This window comes from Pungitius pungitius, chromosome 4, assembly GCF_949316345.1.
Source record: "Pungitius pungitius chromosome 4, fPunPun2.1, whole genome shotgun sequence".
NCBI lineage: Eukaryota > Metazoa > Chordata > Actinopteri > Perciformes > Gasterosteidae > Pungitius > Pungitius pungitius.
In genome coordinates this window covers 9,508,249-9,536,004 of record NC_084903.1, presented here as the reverse complement: position 1 = coordinate 9,536,004, position 27,756 = coordinate 9,508,249, and the positions used below count along the sequence as shown (strand labels likewise).

At 44.4% G+C, this 27,756-nt stretch overlaps 1 protein-coding gene across 3 annotated transcripts in view; it reads right to left on the bottom strand.

Annotated features, from left to right (window-relative positions):
* The window catches only part of LOC119195830 (protein diaphanous homolog 3-like), a 127,295-nt gene that overhangs the window by 48,572 nt on the left and 50,967 nt on the right, over positions 1–27,756 (bottom strand). For all 3 annotated transcript variants that reach the window (XM_062561718.1, XM_062561717.1, XM_037451119.2), the window contains 8 exons: positions 26,090–26,185; positions 24,243–24,337; positions 22,869–22,970; positions 19,218–19,457; positions 16,913–17,042; positions 10,802–10,926; positions 6,876–7,040; positions 1,711–1,858 (listed from right to left, as the gene is read on the bottom strand). In XM_062561718.1, coding sequence (XP_062417702.1) covers positions 1,711–1,858; positions 6,876–7,040; positions 10,802–10,926; positions 16,913–17,042; positions 19,218–19,457; positions 22,869–22,970; positions 24,243–24,337; positions 26,090–26,185 — 1,101 coding nt within the window. The remainder of the gene's footprint in view (positions 1–1,710; positions 1,859–6,875; positions 7,041–10,801; positions 10,927–16,912; positions 17,043–19,217; positions 19,458–22,868; positions 22,971–24,242; positions 24,338–26,089; positions 26,186–27,756) is intronic.

Genomic DNA, 27,756 nt, shown 5'->3' with positions numbered 1-27,756 from the left:
CAAGCTCAGCTGCTCTGCCAGCCTTGGCCTTGGCATTGGAATCGAGGTCTGGAGGCTACACTGTCGAACAAGTTTATGGCTTACGTTATGTTCGAAAGAGGTAAAGAGAAACATACTAAAAAAAAAAACCGACAGTTGGAACCAGATGCTCTGGCGTGAGGTAAGCGTTACCTGCTTTGTACATAAAGTTATCACATGAGCTACATCATCCTTGAGGGCCACAGCAATGAGAAGTGTTTGAAAAATAACTTTTCTTGCTGAAATATAGGCAAAGTTGATATAAATCCATGATGTGCTCGGTAAATTATTTATCCAGCGCAAGGGAACATCAAAGGAGATTTAAAGTAAAAAACATATTTTTGATAGGAAAAATACATTTTAAAAGCTAAACTAGATGTGTCCAAATCCAACCCGGATACTGTTCACGACCCAACAGACTCCTATCAGCAATAAACATATTGAACATAAAGCCAGAAAGATTCTCAGGAGCCAGTGATAAACGTTAACATGCAGTCATAAAGTGAGCTTTTTCAGTGTCTTAAAACAAAGCATGGGAACGTGGCTCAGGAAGTCCCATTGAGCAACTGAAGGTTTCAGGGTTTGATTAAATGAGATTGGTCTTTACCACGGTCCGAGGTCCTCACAGCAACACAAAACGACAGGGTAAACAGTGAAAACACGTTGTTGCACATTACAAAGTAATTTACCAGGAAAGTGTTCGATTGGACACAACAGATTCAAAACAGCTCATTTTGCTCAGAACTTGTCTACCTTGTTTAAATGTCTTAACTTGGTTCATAATCACTCATCTAAACAAATTGTGAGAAACATATTTATAAAGTAAATGGTTCGGGGGGGTGATTAGGGTACAGCTGTTAAGCCTGACTATTTGCAGGAGCCAGCAGACGTTTTCTTCAGGACAATGATTTTTTACGCAGCATTTGGCTGCATTTCTATGACAACCCAGCAGCTGGACACCAAACCTTCTGCTTGGGGTTTCGTTGAAGATTTGTGCTCGTCAACATAAATTGTTAAAACTCCACGTGAGGGTATGAACAGCAATTGTGGTCGTGGACTTGATGGCAAATGGTTGACGATACCTACCCCTTTTCCCTTAGTGGAATCAATTAGGGTACAGAGAGTGTCCTTCAACCGACTGACCTCGGGTTGAAAGGTCATTTAAGCAATCCTCTATCCTAATCAAGTGTCTTGTAATAACACACAGCGACCCTAAAATCCTGATCGCCGTCCCGGGCCAGTCCTGACCCGCGACCTCACAACAAAGGGTCAAGCATCCAAACTTGGATCATGGAACATTCTAAATTGTCAGTTCAAAAAGGTTCAAACCGCATTTGAGGGATTAATCGGTCCAAGCTAACTAAAGTCAAGACCGTAATTATGCCATGAACAACTATACATATATTAGAAAAAAAGGTTTTTGATGTTTGTCTTTCAATATCACACAACTGGAAATTTTATATTCATTTTCAGCATCATTTAAATACCTCACATCATTCAAAATAAGCGCCATTCTTGGATGAGCAAGTGGTGATTTCTAAAAGAAAAAACTGAACCAAAAATAGGTTTGTCAATTAAATGGGACCTATGTTCCCATTGATAGATGAGTGATTTCTTACATCATTTCACCCCAGACTGAATAAGCACACCTTCCCCTGTGAAGTCGACGATGAGAGGGTGAACAGTCTCTACCTGCATTGACTTCCAGCGACCTCCTCTTCTTCTGCTGCTGCTGCTGCTTCCTCTGCTGCTTTTCACGCTCAGCCTTCTCCTTTGCCGCCAGCGCTTTCCTCTGTTTCTCCTCCGTCTCCCTCTGCTTCAGGTTGTCCTTCAGTGCTTGCTGTGTGTGTGTATGAAGGGGGGTGGGGGGGGGGGGGGGAGACAATGAGAGAAGGACAGAAAGAAAGAGGAAACCAGACAGATCACTAAGTGGGGTTAATTAGAGCAGTGTAACGCCTGTCATAAGGCAGAGGCAGCTGTCAAACTCCACGGACATCTTTATCCTACGACATTAGAGTCAAACGAGGCTTCCGAGGTAGATTGCACGTTACTTTCGCCACCCAGAAACCAGGAAACCACTTAATACCAGCCATCCACGGAGACTGAGTAAAGGAACAATGACGTAAAGACGTGAGCCAGTGCAGGTCTATTATTTACTTTTCTAATTTTGACTCTCTCCTTTGCTGTGCCGCCAGATGGTGCGTTACACACAACCGCCTGAGGAAGCAGTCACTGCGAACCATTTGAAAAAGGGCAGACACTTTAAAAAAAATAAAAAAAATGCTTGGCAGGTGCTTCGATGAGCCATCTGTCAATCAAACTCCTGCCTTGGCCAGCTGGGATAAGAGCGATAAGATTATCGGTTCCATGAAGAAAAGCCTTCAGCACGGTTCTTCTATAACGAATGCTATTGCAGCATCTAAGGAGCCTGCCGCTGTAGCAGTAGCAGCTCCTCACAGGGCGCTGATGAGTGTGCGTCCTGGCTCGCAACGCTGTGTGCATTAGTGTGTCTATTAATGCGGTATGTATTAGGGTCATTAAGCCAGCAGAAGCATCACCTGATGGCTACCAAGTGAGCTTTTTAAGGTGCTTCCGCGTGGGACTACCCAACTGAAAGCAGGTCAACTCTGAACACCTGCTTTTGCAGAAGGTGAGAGATTTTATGTAAATTACAAGAATAAATAGACTCTGCTGCACTAACACACTTGTCCTTAGTTACCCAATTGGTAAAACACAAGTACTGATTGCAAAAAAAAAAACTGATTATTGATTGCATTAAAGTGTACGATTCTACAGTAAAGATGTTGAACAAAGCAGAGTGTATTCCTTTCCACTACAGTACATCTACCACTGTGGGTAAAGGCTCTATAATCCCCGCACCAAAGGGCTGTTAAACTCACAATAGTGTCAATAGCTCAATAACGCTCAGCCAAGAGAGCGACTGCGTATGATTTAATAGAGTGCCAGCCCGACTGCCATCCTGATCAATATCCAGTCACTTAAAGAAAGGCAGCCTGGGCTTTCGTCAAACACCCGGCGCCTCCTCCGGGTGTTATTCACATGGCCCGGCTTGACGTGCAGGTCGGTGGAGGAATAATAATGCTGGACCAACATGAACAGATCCACAAAAAAGACAAAACCGCACACTAGGAAAAATGTCACGTCCAAAATTGAAAAACTACCAAAAAAGAGGGGCAGTCACTCACTTATTGAGGCCCCCTGACAGCCAGGTGACCATAGAAAATAATAGTCAACTTCAATTCAAAAGAAATCAGTGTAGTTGTATTGGGATGAACAAGCCACTTGAACATAAAGGAACGGCACCTACAAAACAAACTCACTCACGGTGTGTGTGTGTGTGTGTGTGTACCATTCTCAGAAGCCCATGTCCTCTATTTTGGAGTAAAGCTGCACTGCCTATCCAATAGAAGCTCGACAGCCACACACCAGGGACTTTTGGTGCAACAACAATTTTTTAAACTCGCTCGCATGAAAAGACAATAGCCCCTAATGACACTGATGAGTACCACTCGGCAGGTTTATAGAAATTCCGGAGAAGTGAGTGCTGAAGAGGGGAAGAAGAAGATAGGGAAGCTGAATACCAAATGACTGATACAGATGGAAGCTGTTCAGAGCTTGCTTTTCTAAATGAAACCAACTCCTCGACAGAATTAACTTTGATTTAACGTAATGAAACTGTCAGTTACCCGTGGCAACCTCTGATTCTCGAATGACTATATTTTTAATGGCCACGCAATCTGCTAAATTTTGGTTAGAGAGAATGATAGAAACGAAAAGGACGAGAAGCACGGACACGTAATACATTTCCAATGAGACATAATTAAGTGATCCCCCTCAAAAAGTCGGGAAAAAAAAAAGAAACAAACAAGCTTAGTCAAAACTCTGAGTCTCCTTCTCTCTATTATTATCAAGCTGCCCTCATTGAAAAGTCTAATTGCACTACCAAAAGAGTAGGAACACATTCTTTCACAAGAACAAAAAATGAATTGCTTTCTCTACCCTCAAACAAAATCAGGGTTATTTACAACGGCTTCACAGATTGGACTGTTGTATTTGACCCATTAACGAGAGCGCTACGACATTAACAATTATGAGCCATCAACTATACACACGATCTTATTTAGACGGCTAAGTTTCATGTCTATTCATTCAACAGGCCTCAGAAACTACACTTTGAGCTAGATGAAAAGTTCACTTCAGTGGTTTCACCCCCCCTCCCAACCGCACCCTCCTGTCGCCCCCCCCCGGTTTACTTACTGTGAACACTATCAACATCGTACTCCGCTAGATGATGTTGACCGTGATCAGTCAACACAAGCGCATTAACCGACGGGGCCGTGCAGAATGCTGTGGCTGGTTTCAGTAATGTGTCTACAGAGGCCTTTGGAGGGAAACCCTCATTTAGACCGGCAGCCGGGAAAACAATGATTAGTCAATAACGGGTCAATACAACAAGTGGGCCTGCTTGAAGGGATCACTTTTAAAAGGATGACTCGTAAACTGCACAAAGACAACGAAACGGAAAAAAGAACTAAAGATCATCGCAAAATGGTGACGGCTTGCTGCCTTCTTAAATCACACACCCAATTAGCAAAGTTATTTTGAGCGCGGGTTTGGGGTGCTTAAAATATATTGAGTAAGAATGAACAGAAATATATAGATAACAAGAAGAAGAAAAGAAGGAACAGTGAAGACCCTGAAAAGGTAAAGTGATGAAGAGTAATTTCTGACAAAGCATTCATTGTTACTGTAATGTGGAGCTAAGACGAATGAGCGAGAGAGAGAGAGAACGAGCTCTCTGAGGAAATTGCCCTCCACTCTCCAGGTCGGCCTCCCCCTCCCCCTCCTCTCCTGGATGCCCGCCATTAGACACGCTCAATTGGATTCCTGTCAGATGTGCGGCCTCGCCCTGGGTCTCCTTTGTACGGGTGACTGAGCATGCTGTACGTACATGCGTGTGTGTGTGTGTGTGTCCAGCTCTGTGTGTGAAAAAAGCTATATATATATATATATATAAAACAAACATGCGGCGACACGCACACACAATGCAGGCAACGGGCCGACGGGTCAAGGCTCAGTGGGCGCCGGGCCGTGGTCTGCGGACAGCATGCACCTATTAGCGCCGGCCTAGGCACAAGGGGCAAAGGGCCCACACAGATTTACTGTGGGCCTACGTTCACTGACCTGGCCTTGACTTCTCACAACTTACGTCCGCGGGGATGTTTCCGTCTGAACAAATTGCTGACCTAAAGGAGGGAAAATAAACCGCTACCTTGGGAGTTTAGAGCATATAACGCCAGTCTTTATATCAGCCTGCTTGTTCACCTTTCCCTGGCAGAGTCATTAACTCGCACGGTTGGTGAGAACAGAATTGCTACGGCAGAACTCGCGCCTGGAGCATGGACCTAAAACGAGAACGGATCACAGCTGCAACGCGACACATTTGCTTGCCATCAGCGCATGTTTTGCAACTGGCATCAAAGAAATGCATGGCTGATTCTGAGGTTTGAGTCTTTACCTGTGGGTCTGAGTCGGATCCCAACACCGCCAGAGATGAACAGGGTTGTGGCCATTAAAGTGAGGAGATATTGACAGTGAAAGGGAACTGCCGGTATCCGTAGCAAATGACAAAAAATAAGTCAACAGCCAAGCATCCAAGAACGTTTTGTTTCTGTTGTCATAATCGTCGGAGCATGTGAAACCTGTTGTGACACTTTAGTCTCATGTTAGTGGCCAGCATATCAGGATAGGAGGAAGCTCGAAGTGCTAGGGTGTGAATCCGATCATAGAAGAAGGGAAGAGGGCAGTGCTGATTAATGGGCTGTGCTTCAACGTAAGGAAAACAAAGTGGTTTATTGCACACGTAACTTTAAGTGTGTCTAAGTGCTCATGTGGAATCTGGACCCGTTTTAATGTGGCGCTCACATGCTAGCATTCATCTTAAACATGGACATCCTTTAAGATATTAAACTGTACTATATATTGTGCTTGCAATGCTTCACAGCTGTATAGCAACATGGCATATCTGGAAAGACTAAATGTAATGTGCACTCTGCAGACCCAACAGTATAAATACAATGTCTACATGGGATTCTAAATGAAAAAATGTATACACAAAGCTTTGAAATACAAGGAAATTTGAGGCATAACCAACCACTGTGCAGGAAAAAAAGTCTGACCGGAATGAAACCCATCCGTGTGTGGGGTAGCTGTAGAGTCAGGGGTAAGGCAGGGAACTTTACAAGGCTAATTAGCTGCCATTATCTGTCGCACCCTGTGGCCTGTGTGCGGCTAATCCTGCTGATTAGACACAGTGGGTCTCCACGGCTCCACAGCTCACTGTAGCGCCGGACTGATAAGGCCACAGAGCTCAGGGATGACATAAATGTCGGGGGTAGACTGGACTACACAGGACTGGCACTGTTCTACCTTGCGTAATACCACGGGACACTGATGTGAGAATAAAAATAAAATAAAAAAGGTAGTTGAGGCGGTGTGTCGATGCAGTCAAAAAAAGAGTGAAAGTTTAAAATGCGACTTGACACTCCGCCAGGTCTGCTTTCGTTAGTGCTATCCATAAATATTGATCTAGCAAAGCAAACCTATATTTTTTAATATTGTAAGATGATGAAAGAAAGAAAAAAAACACAAATGCACCCTTAACGCAAAGTAATTGTTAATTATGTATTATATAAACGGCACTGCAAAACCATTTAATTTAACCTGCATAGCACGGGCCACAATTTCAGTTAACAGCTAACAAATGAACACGCCTGTGATGAACATCTGCAACATGTGATTAAAAGGTGCATTCATTATCGGTGCAGGGTACTCACAGCGAACATGGCCCGGAAGTTGCTGAGATCGGTGAACAGCTCCTCCACCGAAGTCTTCTTTGGGTCAACGGCAAAGTACTCCAGCATGTTCTGGTACAGCGTCTCCATGTTGCTGTGCATGATCACCAGCTTCCCGTACTGCTCCCTGGCAACCTCGCTGAAGCTGTGAGGGGCCGTTGTCAAGGTCGCTGACGCGGGACAGGTGCTAACTACACGCCGCCGGAATTATACTGCTCTCATACAGCCACCCAGGAAGTGTGGAAGACATATATATATATACACACACACACACAAAAGCAGATGAGTTCCCGTTAGACGCCGTGGAAACAGATTGTCAGTGGTAACCCGTGTTGTTGGCCTCATCCAGTTTACTACCCCTGTGCGCTCACTGCTCTGACCCCTGTGCAGACGACGGCATCTGCGACTCACGTCCGGCCGCGGGCAATGTGTGCTGCTTTTATTTTCACATGCAGAATATTAAATGCAAATATATCAACAGACAAAAAAAAGAAAGAAAAAAGAAAGCCTTCTACTCTGGTGGAAAAAAGAAAAGAAAAAAGGAGACGAAATTTTTTACTGCACTCGCGGCTGCCGCTGTCGTTTCAAAGCCCGGCCAATCAGGTCACAATTCACCCAAAGGCTTTCAGCACTTCGTTTTGCACTCATTTCACAGCCAACGTAAACACGGCGCAAAGTCAAGTATTTGCGCTCTCGGCCCCGGTTCTGTGCTTTTTGGACGGACTAAACCCCTACATTCTTTCAACCATGTGAAGTAACGGCATGTCATTGCACCTCAAAATCTCACAGGAATAGTGTTGAGACGAGGCCCTCAAAGATGTGGATGGAGCCTACAACACACACAGATCTACTGTAGCAGAAAATAGATGATTGCCTGCGCAGTAGACTGACAGCAGGGACGGGAACCAAAAGGTCCTCCTGGTTAAACCCGGGGAGGCGAGGGGCCGCTGTAGCATGTTCCTCCGTGTGTGGAGATGTGTGGATGAGGACACGCAGGTTATGGTGGTGTCAACATCCGCCGGGGAGGTCTCCGCGTTGGAGCAAAGTGAGTGGGAACTGGAGAGCACAAACAGACATCCTGCCCACAACCGGGCCATGATGTTAAGACAGTCTTCTGTAGGTCACACAAACACACACACACACACACTGGTCTATCTAGAAATAGCGAGCATGGATTTGCTCTTCAGAAAAAAATCTTCCCACTTATATATTATGAGGTTTTTTTTGTAGGTTTCTTTCTATTTCTAAAAGCCTATGCTGTGCTTTCCACATAGTGGCCCCGAAAGTGACTGAAAGCAAAGCATTTCATGCATGACAGGATCAAACTGGGTTAGAGTCAAGTAACTTTCTGGGAGAAAAATCAATAAAATGGTTTCACTAATGACCCCGACAACCTAGTCTCATGGTAAATAAGACAAGTGTCTGTGTGCGTGTGGTATTACAAGTACGTAGGCAGCCTCTCTGGCTCCCACCATGCCCCTTCATTACAACTCGACTGATGGACCTATTTGACGTCTGGCCTCAGTTGAATCTGGCAGTGGATGGGACCACCTCTTCACAGCTGGGTGAATGCTGTTCAATAGGCAGTGTGCTTGCAGATTGACTCGTCAGTAATATCCTTCCAAGCCAGGAGCTGCTGGAAAGAGGCACGAGCAAAGCCTGAGCAGGTGATGGAAAGCCAGAGGGAGAGAAGAATAACTAGCCCAGAGCCTTGGTTGATGAGTATCGTGGGGCGCAAAAAAAAAAAAAAAAATCCTCATCCTCTTCCCGCTCGGCTAAAGTCGTCCCCTATTCCAGAGAAATCAGCGGCCCAGTGCAGCTCTTTCTGCTCAATCCTGCTTTCTGAACGATCCTTTACTCTTCACCTCTGCATCTATTCCATCGTACTTTCGTCTCCGCTTCTTCTGTTGCTCAATCTCCATTTTTCTCTCCCTCCAGTTCTCGTATGCCAACTTTAAGAGCTTAGCTCAGAAGTGTAACGCTTGACCAATACCACTAGCTGTATACTCAAGTGGCGCATTAAGTGATAATGGAATTTTCAACGTCTCCAATGTGACCCTCCGAGCCTCTCACGCTTAGCTGGTGACTGCAGATTTTGTTCGTTGGAATAATGACCGTCGCCGGCGCACTTCAGCTGCAGGTGAAGCTGTATCATCTTTAAAGATGGATCTTCGTGATGAGCAGTGGATCGTTAAAGAAGAAAAAAAGAGCTAATCTCTTTGCCTTTGATCTAGTACTTTTTTGATATCTTATGACCTGAAAGACTGAAACAGATTTAACAGAGTTATGTTCAGTTATGGTCGGTAGTCTCTAATGCGGGATGATGATGAAGAAATGAGTTCACTTTAAAGAGTTAGATTATCCCATTGAATAGCACAGTTAAAGCATAGGTAAATAAAGTAATCGAGTTCATAGAGTTTGAAACAATTGCTGTTTTTTTCTTTCAAAAACATTGTGTACAACAAATAAATTCCAAATGGAACTGTCAAAGGATGTATACTGGTAAGGAAATACAAATATTAATTTCAGTTAGTTCAAGGGCTTATTGAGTTTCCAAGTTGAAGGTACAGGAAATTACTATTCATAAGGCTACCAATAAAATCGTATAGGTTCTGCTTAGAGGTTTCTATTAAATAAAAAGCAGTTCCAAAATGATGAGCACCCCATGGAGTGCGAGGTTGTCATATAAATGCACTGGGGGGGTGGGGGGGGGGGGGGGGGGTGGGACTAAATATGACATCCGAGCAGCATAAGTTGCTACATTTGGATCAAATGGAAAATCTGATGAAATTCGCGTGTAGCAGACGGCTTTAATTTAGAGCCTCGTCACTGAGTGTTTCCATTTTTATTTGAGGGTTACAGTAAGATTCCAGACGTCCTTTTCACATTCAATGGCGTTTTTGATTTGCTAAAAATCCATTTTTTTGGCACCTGGCGGTGCAATGCAAGGTCGCGAAAGACAGAGCTGTCAAATCCATTCTCAGGGAACCTTTCCGCTTGGCACTCAAATTCTCTACTAACTACTGCAGCGCAAGCCATCAGTGCCTCGGCCCCAAGGCTATCGATCAAATCTACACAAAGGAAGCAGGGTACAGGGTGTATTATTGAACACACACACTTACACTCCTGGTCTGAGACACACCTGTCAGCCTGACCCACTGGAACCAGCTCAACGTACAGTGAATAATTAACACTGCTGCCAGACAGATGCTGACAGCTGTCAACATGTGGCGCTGTGGAGAAACAATGTTGTGCAATTGCCTATTTGACTGTGTGAATCACAGCTTTTGCTTAATTATCAACTGACACAAACCAGTTCAACTTGTCCCGTCACCGGGAACAAACAACCCCGACGCTGTGGAAGGGAAAGAGAGTGACAGAAGAGCGTAGGTGTTCCTCGCTCCCTTTCATTTTGAAGCTGCCCTCTGTGAAAATCACCCTTCAAAAAGAGAGCCGAGAGAGTTACTGGTACTAAAACCTGATTCTGGCATGGGTGGCCACTTGTGACTTATGCACATCATCGACAGTAGGAATAAAAGAAAAACGTGTGTGTGTGTAAGACTGGGCGGATCCAGATGTGTTGCAGATAGTCAGTATATGAAACTGTTATGGACATCTTCCTTTGCGAGGAGACGCGTAAACTTTAAGAAAATAATCTATTCCAAACGGTTGTGGAAGGAATATGGAACAGTTTGAAGGTAAAGAGCCTGGGTATTTCATTATGTAAAAGTTAAAAGGTAATCTGCTCAACTGGGTGTTTCATCAGCCAAAAGACTTCAGACTTTCCATCACAGCACAAGTTCAGTTTTGAACTGTGGATTTATCTTGAAATGATTCGTATGCATAAGTGTTACCAATAAGATCTTCCACATATGAAAAAGTGCCTGCATGCGTTTGCAAAAGGATATAGCCATTTTAGTGAAGAACATGTCGTCGGGGTCATCGGGGGAGGAGAAAGTCTCCAGGTCTCTCTCCAGCTGCAGCAGCTGCCTCTCCATCTGCCTGAGGCTCTTCTCCAGATTCTCGGCAGAAACTGACGCATGCCCACATTCACACACACACACACGCGCATTCATATCAGCACACCCACGTGCCAAGGAAATGTGAAGAAAGAAGCAGAGAGACAACAACTCAATTAGAGGTACAACCAAATGCATTATTATGTTATAGCTCAAAAGGAAACAGAATAAACAACATACACAACAAATAAAAAATAAAATAAAGATGCGGCGGCGGCTCAAAAGCAAAGCGCGGTTATTGTGAGTTCACACTGTGCCAGGAACACCACAGGAATAAACAATGACTGAGGAAAAAATAAACATCAAGTGAAGGCACGTTCAATACACTTCTTTTTATTATTCTGTTTGCCGCTTATATCCTCATGCGTGTGTCCTAAGCAATTAAATTCATACGGGAACACATGCCCTTACTGACGCGCATATTGTAGGCCGTGTAAAAAGCCTTTATTGTCAGTAAGACAAACCGGGGATACAAGGGCCTTCCTCCTTTGTCTTTGGTGTTGTCAACAGGTCCGTGGATCATGCAGGTGGGAGAGCAGGGGGGGGGGGGGGGGGGGGACACTGAGCCTAACTTTCTGTTAAGTTGGTCATGCCTGACACTTTAAGCTAGTCACTGAATATAGCATATGGCTTAAATTACCCTGATTAGACCCTGCTTGACAAAAAGGCATAAGCTGCTTATTTTTAAGTAGTTTCAAATGTCCCTAGATCCTAATACATGCTTTACGAAAAAGGAGGCAAAAAGGGAAAGGGAGAAGTTCAATGTAACTAAGCTTCTGCCTGAATTCTTAGCATAAAACCCATTTACTGATGGCAACAAACTGCCGTGGACGCCGCAAGACACACAAATATTGAAAGGAAGGGAGTCTGCGGTGGCCAAAAAATCGGCAGTTTCTCCTCGGAAAAAAAAGGAATGGAGTCAGAATTCCGTCTCGCAACAGCGAGTGCGGGTGAGCACTTGAATATAGAAGCACAAGGCCATTCTGCTGGCTGAAGGGGAAAAGACGGGTGGCCCTTTTCATTCACCCATCACGCATGATTGAAAGGGAGGACCCAACTCAGTGCATTAACAAAGAATCCCTCATATAACAATAAGGACGGCCCAGCTGCTCCGCCTGTACCTGACGAATAATCACATTAGTTACTTCGCCCTGAAAGCATGCTTTCCTTGTCCTTCTTAGAGTTGGACACTGGACGTCTCCCCAGCCCACTGTTGCTTTTGCCACAGAGTTGATTGAGAGGCACCAATGATGTCTCAATCAGAGTGCCATTCACCGGCTCCTTGCTAGGAAATCACCCGGCCGATCGTGACGGGGAATGGAGGCCTGTTTGAGTCGGCGTTAAGGAAAGACGGATTTCAATGGCCAGCCACATCTTTTTGAAGATGCAGGTGTGGTGGAAGTTTTTGCACAGACAATTGTTAATTAAGAGTAAAAGAGTCAAATATGTCTTTCTCCGTTTATTTCCTTGCAAGGGAAGAAAGGTCACAGCAGCTACGTGCTCAGTAGATTGTCAAGAACCTTCCCCCTTCACATCAGGACCAAGCCGTTCTTATACCTCAGTTCGGTTACAGGTGGCATCAACAGAAAACTTGCTTGCATCCAACACATGTGAACCAACTTGTTGAGTCTCCACAGCCAGGACACTGGGGACATCTTATCAGTGTGGAACACTTCAGCTCTTTTCCCATGGCCTCGCCATCCCAGCACTTGCAATTAATAAACCGGTTATACAATGGAGCGTTTAGAAGAGTTACATATATTTTTGCCATTACACAGGTGACCTGCTCTCAGGAGGTTGCTGGATCCGTACTATTTACACTTATCCATCTGGATGTGTGCCATTTACCCGGAGCTAAGCGATCCGTGAACGTTTTGTGTATTGGACCAAATCCAAAGAGATAATAAAAGGATTCGCAGCTCTGCTACATTCACTCAGAGCGATAGATATTTGAATAAATGATCAATGATTGCCAAACAACTGACCGATGGCTGATTTGATTTGTAATTTAAAAGAAAACTCATTTCTTTTTCAATAATGGCTTTTTTTGGAGAAAGCCTTCTGCATTACCAAGCAACGAGAATCTGCTGAACGGGGTGTGGGCAGCGTGCAGGAGGGAAACAAGGCGTTCTGTTAATAGAAACGATTAAAGCCCAGAGTTGCTCTGACTGAGAAGAGAGGAGACGCGACACACAGAGCGAAACAGACACGGTTCTCCTCTTCTTGCCTTCACAATACAAGCTGCGAGCTTGCTGCTAATGATTCTCCTTCAGGTAGAGAGAGAGAGACACACCTGACCAAGACAAGACATTCAGTTATGTGAAAAACAAGAACAACAACAAACATTGATATTTACATTGGTCTCAGCCAATCAGCGGCGCAGCTGCATACCAGAGGAGTAGAACGCCTTCAAGGCAGGTTAGTTCAAATCAGCTTGTACCGATTTGTGTTCTGTGTCAAGGTCTTTTATATTCATTAGATTTTTATCTGGTATTTGCAGCGCCCATGTAAGGAACGTATGCATGTTACGTGATATTAAAAAAGGGGTGATATGTAATGATGTCATTTGAAACAAGTTAATACGAAAGGGGCAGGACTAATTTGATCTATTTTTTATTCTCCTTTTGTATCGTGTGTGGTTTACTGAGACATTGACACTGTTATAAACGGTAACATTTGCAATAACTCATATCATCTCATTAGGCTAATAGAAAACATTTTTTTCCCCTCTATTTCACCGTAGAGCCCCTGATTTAAAAGGTGATTCTCTAGAGTGGGGTTATCTTCTCCTACAACTGTCAGGTTAGGGATTAAGGGAAAGGGTTAGGTGTTATTGCACATTAATTATTGAATGGTGCCCGGGGAGCCGGGAACGAATCCCCGGTACGCCTGCCGTCTAAAGGCAGCAGCGCCACTTGTCCCCCCCAGCTCCAGAGCAGCTCTACCTTCTACACAGGTGACAACGTGCTTCAGGTGAAAATCCGCCTGGGACTGATCAGGAGTGGAACAGCTGGAACGTTTTGTTTAACACACAGCGACGCATTTGAAAGCAGATGATGCCGACGCCGCGTGCAGACGCGCATCTGTCACAGTCGGCTTAGGAATTTGCAAAATAATTGCTCTGAGGTACGGTGACAGGCAGAAGAGCAGGTTTCCCCCGTCTGTCTTGGCCATCCTTCTCTCGCTCTCCCATTTTGTGGGTTAAAGCATGAGTGATTTTATTAGCAGCGGGGCCTGAATGCCCCTGTGGTCCAGCAGGGGTTGCAGACAGATATAGGATGTTTCAGAAGAAGAATTGGAATATTTGTGGGGGTCAAGTCCCACCCAATCAACATCCTTTTATTACTCTGCCAACCTGCTGTCCTATAAACGAGGCCGAGTGGAACACACAGCCGTGGGCACTCGCAGCGCCGCTCCACTCGGAGCTCCGCTATGCATCATCCTTTGATGTATGGAAATGATGGGACTGGGGAAAAAAAAAAATGCAGATCCGCCTCCGGAGGACAAAGGCTGACAAGTGTGACTAGACTGATGGTGCCCACGGCAGGGAACCGGGGACGACCCCCCCACCCCACGCACCCCCAGCACGCTGAGCGCCTTCTACTGTAAGTGCAAAAAGGGCGTGAAGGTCATGGATATGCGTGATGCGCCTCAGGGTTGCACTTTCAACCCGAGGCGCATCCGTCAGGCCGCGTGTGGCGAAACGAGGCTCCAACGGCATATCAAAGCAACAATCTGGATGTCATCGAATCCTCCCTGATGACCCCTCGGGGGCCGCCAGCCTCCCCATCCTTGTGTAACCCAAACGTATGCCGACAGGTCTATCTAGCTTCCCAATAGGAATTTTGCTGCCCGAGAGGTAGTGCTTGAAGATCTACGAGCTGAAGAAGCCTGATTGAGCACATTAATATGGCTCTGTATTTGTCTGATTTCGAACATCATCCTCGGCAGGAAGCACCGCATAAACAAACCGCCCTAATTGCTCAAAATCTGACAGCTGTGTGTCGGGCGTGCGCGTATGAGTGAGTGCTTCGCCAAAAAAAAAAAATACAGGAGAGAAACGGGATTAGTAGACCAAAAAACAGACAGACACACACAAAATACAGACGGATATTGAGAGAAATAATCAGATACACGGAGCGCGGGGGGAAGAGAGAGAGAGAGAGACTGCTTTCCCATGTCAGGGGAAATAATGACTGGCGTGCTGAAAAGACGAGAGAGGGGCAGAAAGAAGCAGACACAAAGGAAACCCTGAACTAAGCTGCAGTTTTGCTTCCACGAGAGACGTGACTGGCGATGGGGGAAAAACGAAGGCTGCATCACACACACACACACACACACACACACACACACACACACACACAGAGACAAAAGGCAGCAGCTTTTGCAAACTAAAAGCGCAAATCATTACTGCTTCCTCTCCCCTTGTTTCATGCTCAAGTAAATCCTTTGGTTAGTGTGTATGAATGCAACACAGCCTTTTAGTGCTTCTTCGGGCCTCCCGAACGTCTGTCAGGCCTGATGAAAAAGAAGCCACTCCAGGGCATGGTTTGCAATTGACAAAATGCAATTTGTGTGTCTGAATACTCGATACGGGGAGATGAGACACTTTGTGCTTGCATCTCGTAATGCACGGGGAAAGACAGTGACGGGGAGAGACAACACTGCATCTTTTCGGATGCAAATGCGGTCGGTTTGAGGCCCACGAGGTGAGGAGGTGGACGATGCTCAAAGCTTGAAGAGAGATCCAAGGATTGTGCCTTCAATTGATCTCGCCCTTGTACTCGTAAGTCTCTGGCCGAGGGCTCGTGGCGCGGCAGCGCAGCCGGGGGAACGAAATGAAACACTCAACAGGAGCATCGTTATCCGCAGATTACGAAAGCGCCGGCAAAACCTTGGAGGGAGATTTTTGAGGAAGAGTCCGCACATTAAAGCCACATTTCATCCTGGTTCTGTTTTCTCCTGCTTGCCCTTTCCTTAGTCTTCTCCTGCTTGGCAGCGTGGGTAAAAATCCCCTCTCGAGCAACAAGGCACACGCTGTGACTGTCACACCTGGAATATGGCCGCACGTATAGTTCCACACGAACACACACACACACAGAGCAGCACTCACTACTTCCACCTGACAGTTGCCTATGGCAATATAAACAGTGTGGCCGTGTCTCCTCTGACCGCCCAGCCCATCCGTGCTTGCCTGCGTCCTTTTCCTTGGTCTGGATACCGCTGTATGTCACTTTTTTGCTGTGTGTGCGCGTGCGTACGTGAAATCCAAAAGATCGATATGCGTCATGGCAACGCAGGATCTTAAACTACATTCAAACAGGCTATTGCTTTTCATCTGAGCAGTCGAAGTATTCTCTTGAAAAATGAAGCCGTAACTCCGGCAAACGTGTAACAGCAAAAGATTAATGCGAGCGGCGACACAGAGGTGGAGACGAGCGGAGTGTAGCATAGATCAAACGCTAAACTGGTGAAGTACAATGCGTGTTTACTGAATCAACACGCATCTAATCCCAGAACAATCCCCAGGGAGCTACACAAGTAGAAAGTTATGAAACGCAAGGAGAGTGTGCTCTATTTCCGTCAAATGTGGACATTTTGTTTTATACATTAAGCTCCATTCAAATGCAGTCAAAACAAGGAATTATCAAATTTAAAATCAGAAAAAAAAAGTTGTTTTTAAGGTTAACACTGCATGGTGATCTGGAGCTGGATGGATCTCAGAGTAATAGTTAACTGACTTTATATTACGCAACATTAACGCAGCAAAGGTGAGTGCAATCAGCAGCTTATTTAACTAGACAGCCCACACAGCTCATTACTGTTCCATTAGGCTGACCTTTCTCATCCTGAAAAACCCTGTAAATGTTCATGCCATCCCTAGTTTTTATGTCAGATGATGGCCCTTAATGGCTGCCATCAAAAGACGCCCAAGAGTCCCTAAACCAAGGAAATTCCCCTTTGAGGATTTTTGTGCAGAGGGCCAATAATCAACGTTACCTCTACTCGATCGGTCCACATGCTTCAGGTCGTCAACAAACTTGATCACATCTGGAAATTCCTCCTCGCATACTTGTGCCAGGAAGTGCAGTAACGTGGTCTTTTGGTCCGCTGACTTCGTGTCCTTTAGCTGTTGTAAAACATATGAACAAAGTTACAGACAAAGACTTATAATGATAAAAGATGCATTTTTGTTCCATTAGTCGTACTGGGTAATAACAAATGAAAAGATCTAAGTTGGGGCAGGGTTATTACACATTTGGCACTACGTAGTTGGATTTGGATTTCCCTTAAATGTCCCAGGTTTTACCTTAATCATACAGGCCGAGGAAGGCTCTCTGTGTGTGTGTGTGCGCGCGTGTGTTTGAGTGTGTGCGTGTGTTTGAGTGCCAGCAGCAGGCAGGCTGCCACAGCGCCGTCGGCAACAAGAGACAAAGTAAACAAACTCGGGCGGTAGCCCGCAGACGGCAAGTTGATGTCGGTATCGACGGCTAAGGACACCACCAGCCTCTACCTGGACCAAAGTGACATTTGCAGTTTAATGTGCGGCTGTGCAGTCAGATTAATAGAGATTTACAGTAAATAGATTAGATAAAAGCAAAGCGAAGGTGGAGGTAGTTTGTTTGCTCTGCCAACGATGACATTTGATGACATTTCTGCTGCTTGCAGTTTGATTGGCTGTTTTGCAATTAGGTCACCACCTCACCAGACTGATATTTTGTCCAATTAAGCCTAAACTAGGCGCAATCATTGGACAAAACAAATCGTATTTGATTTCAGAACCTACTTTATTTCTTCACTAAAAGAACATTCACAGTGTAACTTAGTATTTCTACGCTGTAGACATTTTTTGTTTATTAACCACATCAACAGGATGCTACGTGTGCTGCATTCAGATGCTCAACGTCCTCTTTGTGGCTCTATTCGTGTTGACAGAACCACAGATGATTTCATGTCTTCTATTCAAGCAGCACACATATGCACAATGTGATGATCTCTCCTCCCTCCCCAGCACACAATTTTTTTACTTTCTGATAAATTTCCATCATCACTCTCTCACAGTCTAATTCCAGGACGTCTCTCAGTATCCCCGGCAAACATCCCTCCTGTGGAGTGCGTTGCTGTGTATCACTCTATGTGATCTATTGGTAGACAGCAGCACACTCAGCCCTGCTGGGTTTAATCATGTTTGTATTATCTCCTCTAATCAAACATTCTCATCTCTCTTTTCATTTCTGCTTTGCAATTCTCTTTTAAAAGTGCTTGTTCACAAAAGGTCCCTCTCTGAATTTCGATGGATGGTAATCAATGATGACAATGTAAACATTTACATTTTTCCAGTAGGGCCGGGTGCAATTTTCCTGTGCCGTGGAATTAAGTTGTCTAACTCAGGACGGGGGGGGGGGGGTGTGATGTCTCTCTTTATATCCTGCCTGCGACATCAACACGTTGGTCCGCAACATGGTGGCGTGAAGATAAGCAAGTAGACGCAGCGCTGCAAATGTTATGAACGCAAAACATACCCCTTCATAGACTTAAATTAGTTGACAAGTGACCACGCTAATGAAAACCCATCCATCAGCACGACTTCCCCGAGTCTAACAGGGCAGAGGGGGAGGCAGTGACGAATGGCCGCCGTGGTCGTTACTGTGGAAACGGGCGCTGTAATGTAACCACTGGAGGAGCCTCTATACTTCAGGCTTACACGCTGTTCACAACAGCACTATCATAAAGGGAAGCTTACTCCTCTGTCCTCGTGCCATTTAAAACCCAGAGGTGCAGCTGGTTGCTGCGTCGCTGACCCACAAAGCATGGGGAGACCTTTCGGGAGCAAAGACTTTTTCAAAAAGGGGACACTGGCTGTTGCCTCGGTTATCTCTTCGGAGCCGGAGAATGCAAGAAGTACTCTCCGGGTTTGGCTGCTTTGATGGATGGCAGTACATGGAAACAAGAAGCGTCTTGTTGGGCTGTACATTTAGGTGGGAGAGTTTCCAACATGTCTAATCAAAGCTAAGGTAACATGAAAGAAAGAGAAAAAAGCCTAACTAGAATACACATGGAGGCGAAGAATGTCTGAAACATTCAGCTACACTGGAATAAAAGGAGAAGAATCTGGCAGGTTTCCTTCAGAAAAAAGTTCACTCATTATGTTCTTTTTTGTATTCAATTTATGTTGCTGCTACGATCTTCTACAAACAAAGCTGCGTAAAATCTATAGAACGCATCACTCATATTGGAACCCTTATTAATAAAGGGCCGCACACTGTGAACGTGGACGGTACGGTCAGCATCGCAAACCCCTCACCTTGCAGAGGGAACTGAGGTCGAAGCCGTATGACTGGGCATTCCGGGAGCCGGCGTTCATGTAGTTCCCCAGCAGCAGCACCAGCTCCAGCATGCGGCCGAAGGCGCGGCTCTTCCTGACCTCATCGCAGGCGGCGTTTACCGCCAGGATATCTGGACGCAGGTTGTTGACCTGCTCCTCAAACTGCAGCCGAAAGAGGACGTGGCTGAGGCGAGGACGCAGCCGCTTCACACCGCTCATCTGGAAGGGAGTGGGGGAGGGGGGGTGATGGAGGCACGACGGAGAAGAGAGTGATTTGTTAAAAGGAGTGTGGTAGAATAAAAGACGATAAAGCGGGAGATGAACAAAGTGAGAGCCGAGTGAATTGTGTCAAGGAGAGAACAAAGTCACGGAACATAGTCAAACTTAAAATAACTACAATCAAACATTAGGCCCGGCCTCACGTACAGCCGATCTAATCTAAAAGACATCTACGCAGCCAGCATGCTGGAAAGTGTTGCTAGGCAGTAGTAATAGGTGCTGGCACTGAATTGATTTGGGACCTAGGTCTGGTAAGTTAATTGTCGAGTGAGTGTCCATATAGGGCAGGCAGCAGAGGGGGTGGAATATACAATAGGCTGCCTTGGATTACCACTCTCACACAATTAGAGAAAATTGGAAAATATTGCATTGGGCCCAGGGCCTGGCCACAACAGTGATGTGTATGTGTGGTGGAGGGGGGTGGGGCGCAGGTTCCGATTGTCTGCCTCACACAACAGCTGGCTACGCGGGTTTGATGTCCTCCATCAAGGGTTTAATTATAGCTACTGTAATGTTATCAAATGACTATTTCAGTCAGTGAGTGAAAGTGAGATTCAGTATGCATTTGTGTGTGTGTGTGTGTGTGTGTGTGTGTGTGTGTGTGTAGAAAAGAAGAAAGCACAGGCCATGAAGAATATGACAAAATTAAGAAGTAGCAAGGTTTTTAGAAACCAAAAATTGAGCTGTAATGGAGCGCGGAGATGGGATAACCGACGTGATGTGGACATCGTAGATGAGAGGAAAGAAAATCTGAGGAAGAAAGCCAGAGAAGTGAATGTGTTCAGCCGTGAAGCAGTCGGGTATAGCAAAATTGACTATGAAGAAGAAGTTATAGAATATATAGAATGCCTGGTGGGTTGCAGTCAGAATACAATGAGGTGTGATGGTGAGGGAAAAACAGTGTTCTTCTGATCATCTGATATTGGACTCTAAAAGAGTGAAATTCCGCAATGTATAATCAATGATTATTGTAGGAAGATTTAAAATTAAAATCCTAAATGTAAGACTTTGATTCAAAGTGGTGCCCCTAATAAGGTCTGTGACAGCAGGACGTGCATGATGTTAAACAGTGCATGTCCTTATATATCAGGGGATGAAATGATCTTTGGAAGTCATCAACCACAACTAACATGCAGCTTTTACAGCTACCGCTTGACTAGGTCTTCCTTTTTCTTTTTCACACATAACTCAAACTTAGTCATTTACAAAAACAGCCGCACCAAATAACAAAACAATCAAATCAGATCCATCCAAAGATCAAATCAAGCATGAGCGTGGCCGACGTGCCACAGAATGAACAAATATACACTCACCGGCCACTTAATTAGGTACCCCATGCAAGTAACGGGTTGGACCCCCTTTTGCCTTCAGAACTGCCTCAATTCTTCGTGGCATAGATTCAACAAGGTGCTGGAAGCATTCCTCAGGGAGTTTGGTCCATATTGACATGATGGCATCACACAGTTGCCGCAGATTTGTCGGCTGCACATCCATGATGCGAATCTCCCGTTCCACCACATCCCAAAGATGCTCTATTGGATTGAGATCTGGTGATTGTGGAGGCCATTTGAGTACAGCGAACTCATTGTCATGTTCAAGAAACCAGTCTGAGATGATTCCAGCTTTATGACATGGCGCTTTATCCTGCTGAAAGTAGCCATCAGAAGTTGGGTACATTGTGGTCATAAAGGGATGGACATGGTCAGCAACAATACTCAGGTAGGCTGTGGCGTTGCAACGATGCTCAATTGGTACCAAGGGGCCCAAAGAGTGCCAAGAAAATATTCCCCACACCATGACACCACCACCACCAGCCTGAACCGTTGATACAAGGCAGGATGGATCCATGCTTTCATGTTGTAGACGACAAATTCTGACCCTACCATCCGAATGTCGCAGCAGAAATCGAGACTCATCAGACCAGGCAACGTTTTTCCAATCTTCTATTGTCCAATTTCGATGAGCTTGTGCAAATTGTAGCCTCAGTTTCCTGTTCTTAGCTGAAAGGAGTGGCACCCGGTGTGGTCTTCTGCTGCTGTAGCCCATCTGCCTCAAAGTTCGACGTACTGTGCGTTCAGAGATGCTCTTATGCCCACCTTAGTTGTAACGGGTGGTTATTTGAGTCACTGTTGCCCTTCTATCAGCTCGAACCAGTCTGGCCATTCTCCTCTGACCTCTGGCATCAACAAGGCATTTCCGCCCACAGAACTGCCGCTCACTGGATGTTTTTTCTTTTTCGGACCATTCTCTGTAAACCCTAGAGATGGTTGTGCGTGAAAATCCCAGTAGATTAGCAGTTTCTGAAATACTCAGACCAGCCCTTCTGGCACCAACAATCATGCCACGTTCAAAGTCACTCAAATCACCTTTCTTCCCCATACTGATGCTCGGTTTGAACTGCAGGAGATTGTCCTGACAATGTCTACATGCCTAAATGCACCGAGTTGCCGCCATGTGATTGGCTGCTTAGAAATTAAGTGTTAACGAGCAGTTGGACAGGTGTACCTAATAAAGTGGCCGGTGAGTGTATAAAACGCTTGTGTTGGCACACTGGTAAATTAAAAATTCCCTTTGAACCGGAGCATTTTAGATAGGTGAAAGCACACAGGCCTCCTTGAGCCCACGCAGGCACAGAAGTGAAACACTATTATACAAACAGGCTCCTCTTTGTTCTATGTTTCCCTGATGAACCATACACAACAGCTGAGCATGCTCTACCCCCCACACACCATCAACCACCCAGTCCCTGCATGTTCACTGGGTGGTAAGATTGCCTTTCATGAGTGTTTACTAAAGAGGTGGGCAAAAAAAAGAAGTTTATTCGATGTTATGTCAGTACCAAGGTCGCCATGCAGAAGCACAAAAAGCTCAACACTCCTCATGCATAAATCTGAATAAAGCTCCTTTGAAATGTCTTTAAGAAAACGATGCTGACATAATTAGACAGCAGTGGTGCTCTTTATTGTGCATAAATTAGTGCTCGAGTCTACAGGTGTCCCGTCATTCCTCCTAGGGCTTAAAAAGATTGAATTTTAAGAAGCCATGGATTTGGATTTAGGATATTCATATGAAAGTGCTCCGCTTGTGTATGCGTGTTTCAGTGTAGGAGAGAAAGAAGGGGAGAGATGCAATGCAAATGCAGAGATAATTTACATTTCTATGAAATCTATACAGTAGTAAACCAGTTAAGAAAACAATGCAGATTATTATCTGTTAAACCACATTCATTGTTGGCATTTTGGAAAACAACTTGAGAATATATAAATTTTATCCTTGTGTCAACAGCTGGTGGAGAGTCATGACTTGTTTGAGTGTGTGTGTGTGTGTGTGTGTGCGCGCACCTGTACTTACCACAATCCCAAACTGCTCCGGCTCTGACAAATTGGCATAATCATTTTTATACTTGGCCAGGGCGTTGAGCTGCTCCTGCTCCGGTAGGTGATTCACAAGGTTCTACAAAGAAGAGAGAGGAAGAAACCGAGTCAGAAGCAAAATGGAGACAAGCAGAAACAAAAAGCAAGCATGCATTTCCTTAAATATTTCTTACAGTTAGTATGGCGTTGTATATTCTCATTTTCACAGTTACAATTTATTTACCATGTATAGGATTTATATAATGATTTAAAGTGACTGAGAATGAAGCTGTTTGCCTTCAGGGGATCGGCTAAATCTGGCTCTCAGCAGGGATGGTGTTTCCCTCAGTCCGTGTGGTGTTTTTCTTTGAATTTAATTTAGATAGAGCCCCGGGACTACCGCTCTTTATACTGGGCTTGTTTGGGAAATCAAACCTACTGCTGTGTGGTCTAGTCCCTGTCAGCCCTGTTGACGAGTTTCAGTGAGAATAAAGTTCTCAACAGCAATAAAATGGATTTTACTATGAAATGGAAGACTTGGGGCCATGTAGACAATTGAAAGCGAAAGTGGTTTTATAGACAGCCAAAAGGAAAAAATGTTAAATTATTTAAACATGTTGATTGCATCGCATTCTCTGAATTTGAAAGCGATCTCCACCAAAAACTGTCACTGTGAGACAAATATGTCTGTCTTCTGCATTCAAAATGGGTTAAAAATCAGTTTCCGATGTGTGGAGTAAAAACGAAATACCACCACTTTTATTACTCACTTTTAATAAAATATGACTTTACTAATTGTGTATTTCGATTCACAATTATTGACTAAATGAATTATTTCAAGTCTATATCGGGAGGTTTGTTGCATTTAAATTCAGCTCACCCACACCTACCCTGAGCGATCACAGTTGATTCATCTAAAACCCCAAAATCAACCATCTCAGCAACTGGGGTAAAACTTCTGCAGCAGCAGCTACCTGTATCCCTGCAAAGGATTCTAAGGAGACATCGCTTATTTGACTAGTGCTACGCTGTCAACCTTCTCGGCCCTTACACTCCTCTTTGTAACCAAAGGTCTGCTCTCCGGTTGGGTCGGGGTGGAGACGTTTGGTTGTGTGGTAATTTTCGTCCAGGGCTTAAAACATCTGAAACAGCCATTCTATTGGGACTACTGTTAAGCTATTTCTGTGCCATCTTGCAAAAAAGCTTCATCCCACAATTTGGCTTATCTGTTCTTACGTACTTTTTTATTCCTTTTCATTTATTTTTTTATTAAACACTCTCACAGGTGGGCATTACCAGAAGTGAATCTACTAATCAATATAAAAATCAATGAAGTTCTACATTTTACAACTGTACTCAAACGTTGGACTACCTGGATCATGGGTTCAGTGAGCTGCTCCTCATCAACCTCCACTATCATCCGACGAATTTCCTGGTAAGGAATGCGGAAGGAACCCAGGAAGATGGCTGAAAAGAAAAACAAAAAATTCACAGCAATTACAGCTATTATTCTAATATTATAACAATAATAATAAATCATGAATAAATTAATAAACAAAACCAATGGTGTGAAACAAAAAATAAGAAAAAGCTCAAGGACTCATGAAGGACATGATGTGGGGTAATATTCATCAGTTTGTGCAGTCGCACAGATATCAAACTGCTCTATAAAAAGTGGTTTAGCGAGCATGAGGTCATCAACCACGTGGTACTACGAGGGAATGAATGCAAATGCCTCGTCAGGATAAGTCATTAGTGTAGCCAGAGGTGCCATCTGATGCAAGGCTTTGAAGGTTAAAAGGTACTGTGTAGATAACATTATAAGATTAGGTAATAAATAGCATATTGAGAAATTTAGACTTAAATGAGCATTACATTAAATGTCATTTAGCTGACGCTTTTATCCAAAGCAAACTTACATTCCATCGTAACCCATGCGTTTTTTGTTTTTTTGCCTGGGTTTTGGTGTCTTGCTCAGGGACACATCGACATGGACATGGGGCAGCCGGGATTAGAACCACCAACCTTGTGGCTCCCAGCGCATCACACTACTCCATGCGCCACCATTGCATTAAAACCATTGTTTTTAGAAGTAACCAAGGATGTGTCCTTAGTCACACAAACCTCACTGTTCAATTTGGATTAGTCACGGTTTCGATCCATTTTTTGTCTCGGTGAAGAAAAGGGGAGGGGTTAAAAACAATTTCTTTAGATAATAAATGAAACGCAAACAAAGCAAAGAACGGATGTCTAGTTTTAATAAAAAACAAAAACTTCAAGGTATCTCATTTTAAACAAAATTAAATAAATGAATCAAAATAAAACATTACAATACTTCATTATGTTTAATTGCAACATGAATTATGTTGACACAAAATACTCGTTGATCAGTATGTGATACAACACTAGTCCGGAGGCACCACTCTTCAAACTATGCAAAATGAAAAACACTTTTTGCATTCATTCAGGGGCGATCTGACTGTGTACCTGGTCTTTTTTTCCTGTTAACACGAGTCTAAATGTGGAATAAATGAGCAGTGTAACTCGTGCTAAAATTGAATTCTTACCAGTTACATCCAATATATTTGCACCAGCATTACAATCCCACATATATACTTATTTCTCAGACTCAAATCAAAGCTTTTAGACTCTTTACCGCCTATGGTGGCATTAAGCGCCTACTCGGTTTGTCTTTTTCTTTTTTCTCGTTCCTGCTCTATAATTTCCGCTGCGTGATTTATCACCGTTTCTGGGCTGATTAGTCTCATTTTCTTTTAATACATGAAACAAAGGTCACAGCTCCCCTTGATATAAGCCAATGAGGTGCTAAAATCCGGGAGTGCTTAAGAGATCAGCTGGATCCCCATTAATGCCGTGTGCTTTTAAAAACGGTCATTTTAAGACAGAAAGTGTGTGGGAGCATTTTACCTCCCCCTCCTCCTCCTCCTCCTCCTCCTCCTCAATGGGTGCTTAGCTTTGATAATTAGCTCGGTTTTAGAAGACATCAGTCACAGGTAGCAATGGCCAAGTATTGTCTCGCTTTAATTGCTATAGCGACCAGGAAGGGTAAAATTCATTCCCTGCCAAAAGTCTCCTATGGGTGTCACTTTATAAACTGGAAAGGAACATATGAGGGATACTGAAGATGACTTAAGCTGAAAGAAAGAAAAGAGTGAGGGAAAAGTGTTTAGTGAGAGCCGAGAGGAAACCAACACTTACACAGATTCTGTGCAATCTTGGGATCGAGCACCTTGAGCTCTTTGATTCTCTTTTTTATAGATTTCTTATCCTCCAGATCCTCTTCTTCTTTTTTGGCTGATGAAGACAGAAACACTCAATTATTATCAGCACATGAAGGTTATGCTCACACAGATGCATGCACTTCAGTGCACTGCTGATACACAGTTGTAGACAGAGAGATATTTGCATATCTTTCTTCCAGGGTCCAGGTACAACATGGGGACGGGGCGACAGTGGCTGGACTGCAGTAATTTCCCAGTTTCTTTTTATTTATCTATCTAGTTAAATTATGCAGTCATTTCACAGATGCTCAAATGTTTAAAATGAACCACAAGCAATATTTATGCCTCATTTCCCTTTGTTTGTGTGTTTACATATCTCATACGATTAACAACACAGACTGCCATGACTCGCCGCGAGAGCAGCGTGGAGAAAGGGATTATGGGAAAGTGCCGTGATCACACCACTGACGGAGTACGGTATGGTGAGGCGCGGCTCCTCGGTAAACACAATGTTGCAGGGAAAGTAATCAGGTTATAGGTGAGGGTAAATCCGTTCCGGGTCACACGGAGCCAGGTGGGTGGGCCCTTGTGTGCAGTCGGTAGACAGGAGAGGTCCGCTTTAAAAAACAGCAACAAACCGCACACACACACAAAAATCCATCTCAAACCACAGAGTTTCGTGGTTGGTTTTTAATTATTTAAGACACCAGATTAAGAGTACAAAATGTGTATCCCAGGAGCACGCTGGGTAATTGCCTGGCACTGTAATTATGGTGTGTATGGCGAGAGGAGAGGGGTTAATCCACAGGAAAGGTATTTCTACTGTTCCACATGGGCTTGGTCTTCTTCTGTCAGGGATCCTGTATCTAATTAAAAAGTAAAGAGGTACGCTGGGAGCTCCGGCGGAAAAAGAATGTAAGCATGTCCACAAGCATGCACACTCACAGCACAGACCACCACACGCACAGAAGCGCACACCCACACACACACACCGAGCTATCCTTCAACTTACGTGGCTCCTCTGTTGGTGCACTCTCCTCACAGTCTTTCAATGCGTGAGAGAGGGGAAAAGAACAAACAAGGAGGACAACGGGAAATGTGCACAACCGGGAGAGGGAACACGGGGGAGAACGAAGAGATGAGAATGCATTTTTCACAAGACCGCGCCATGCCCACCGCAGCGTGAAGCACACACGCTAGCCAGAAACAGTCAATGAGAGAAAAGGTCGGATATGAGCAACGGACAGCAAGTTAGAGGGGGTGATTAACCGTAGATCAAATAAATGCAGAAAAACACCAATTATTTTTGGTCCAGATCTAGCTGTCTTTGTGATTAGAAAGCTAACAAGCAGATGTGCGTGGCACATTTTCAACTGGTCAGGAACTGATATGATATGATCATTTTTACTTAGATCCATTAATGTCAATTAATTGTAAATGCACTAGCTTAGTGATTCTGACATAACATTGAATAAGTCTCCTTTGGGATAATTGTGAAAATGAATTCATCTCCTTATAAATGTTTGCAAAGATGTCAGGCACAAATGTGGGCAAATGCTTCGAAAAAACGAAATACAGTCTTTCACGGCAAAGCAGCAATACAAGATTTATCATATCTAAATTACTGTAATCTGGGACTCAAGC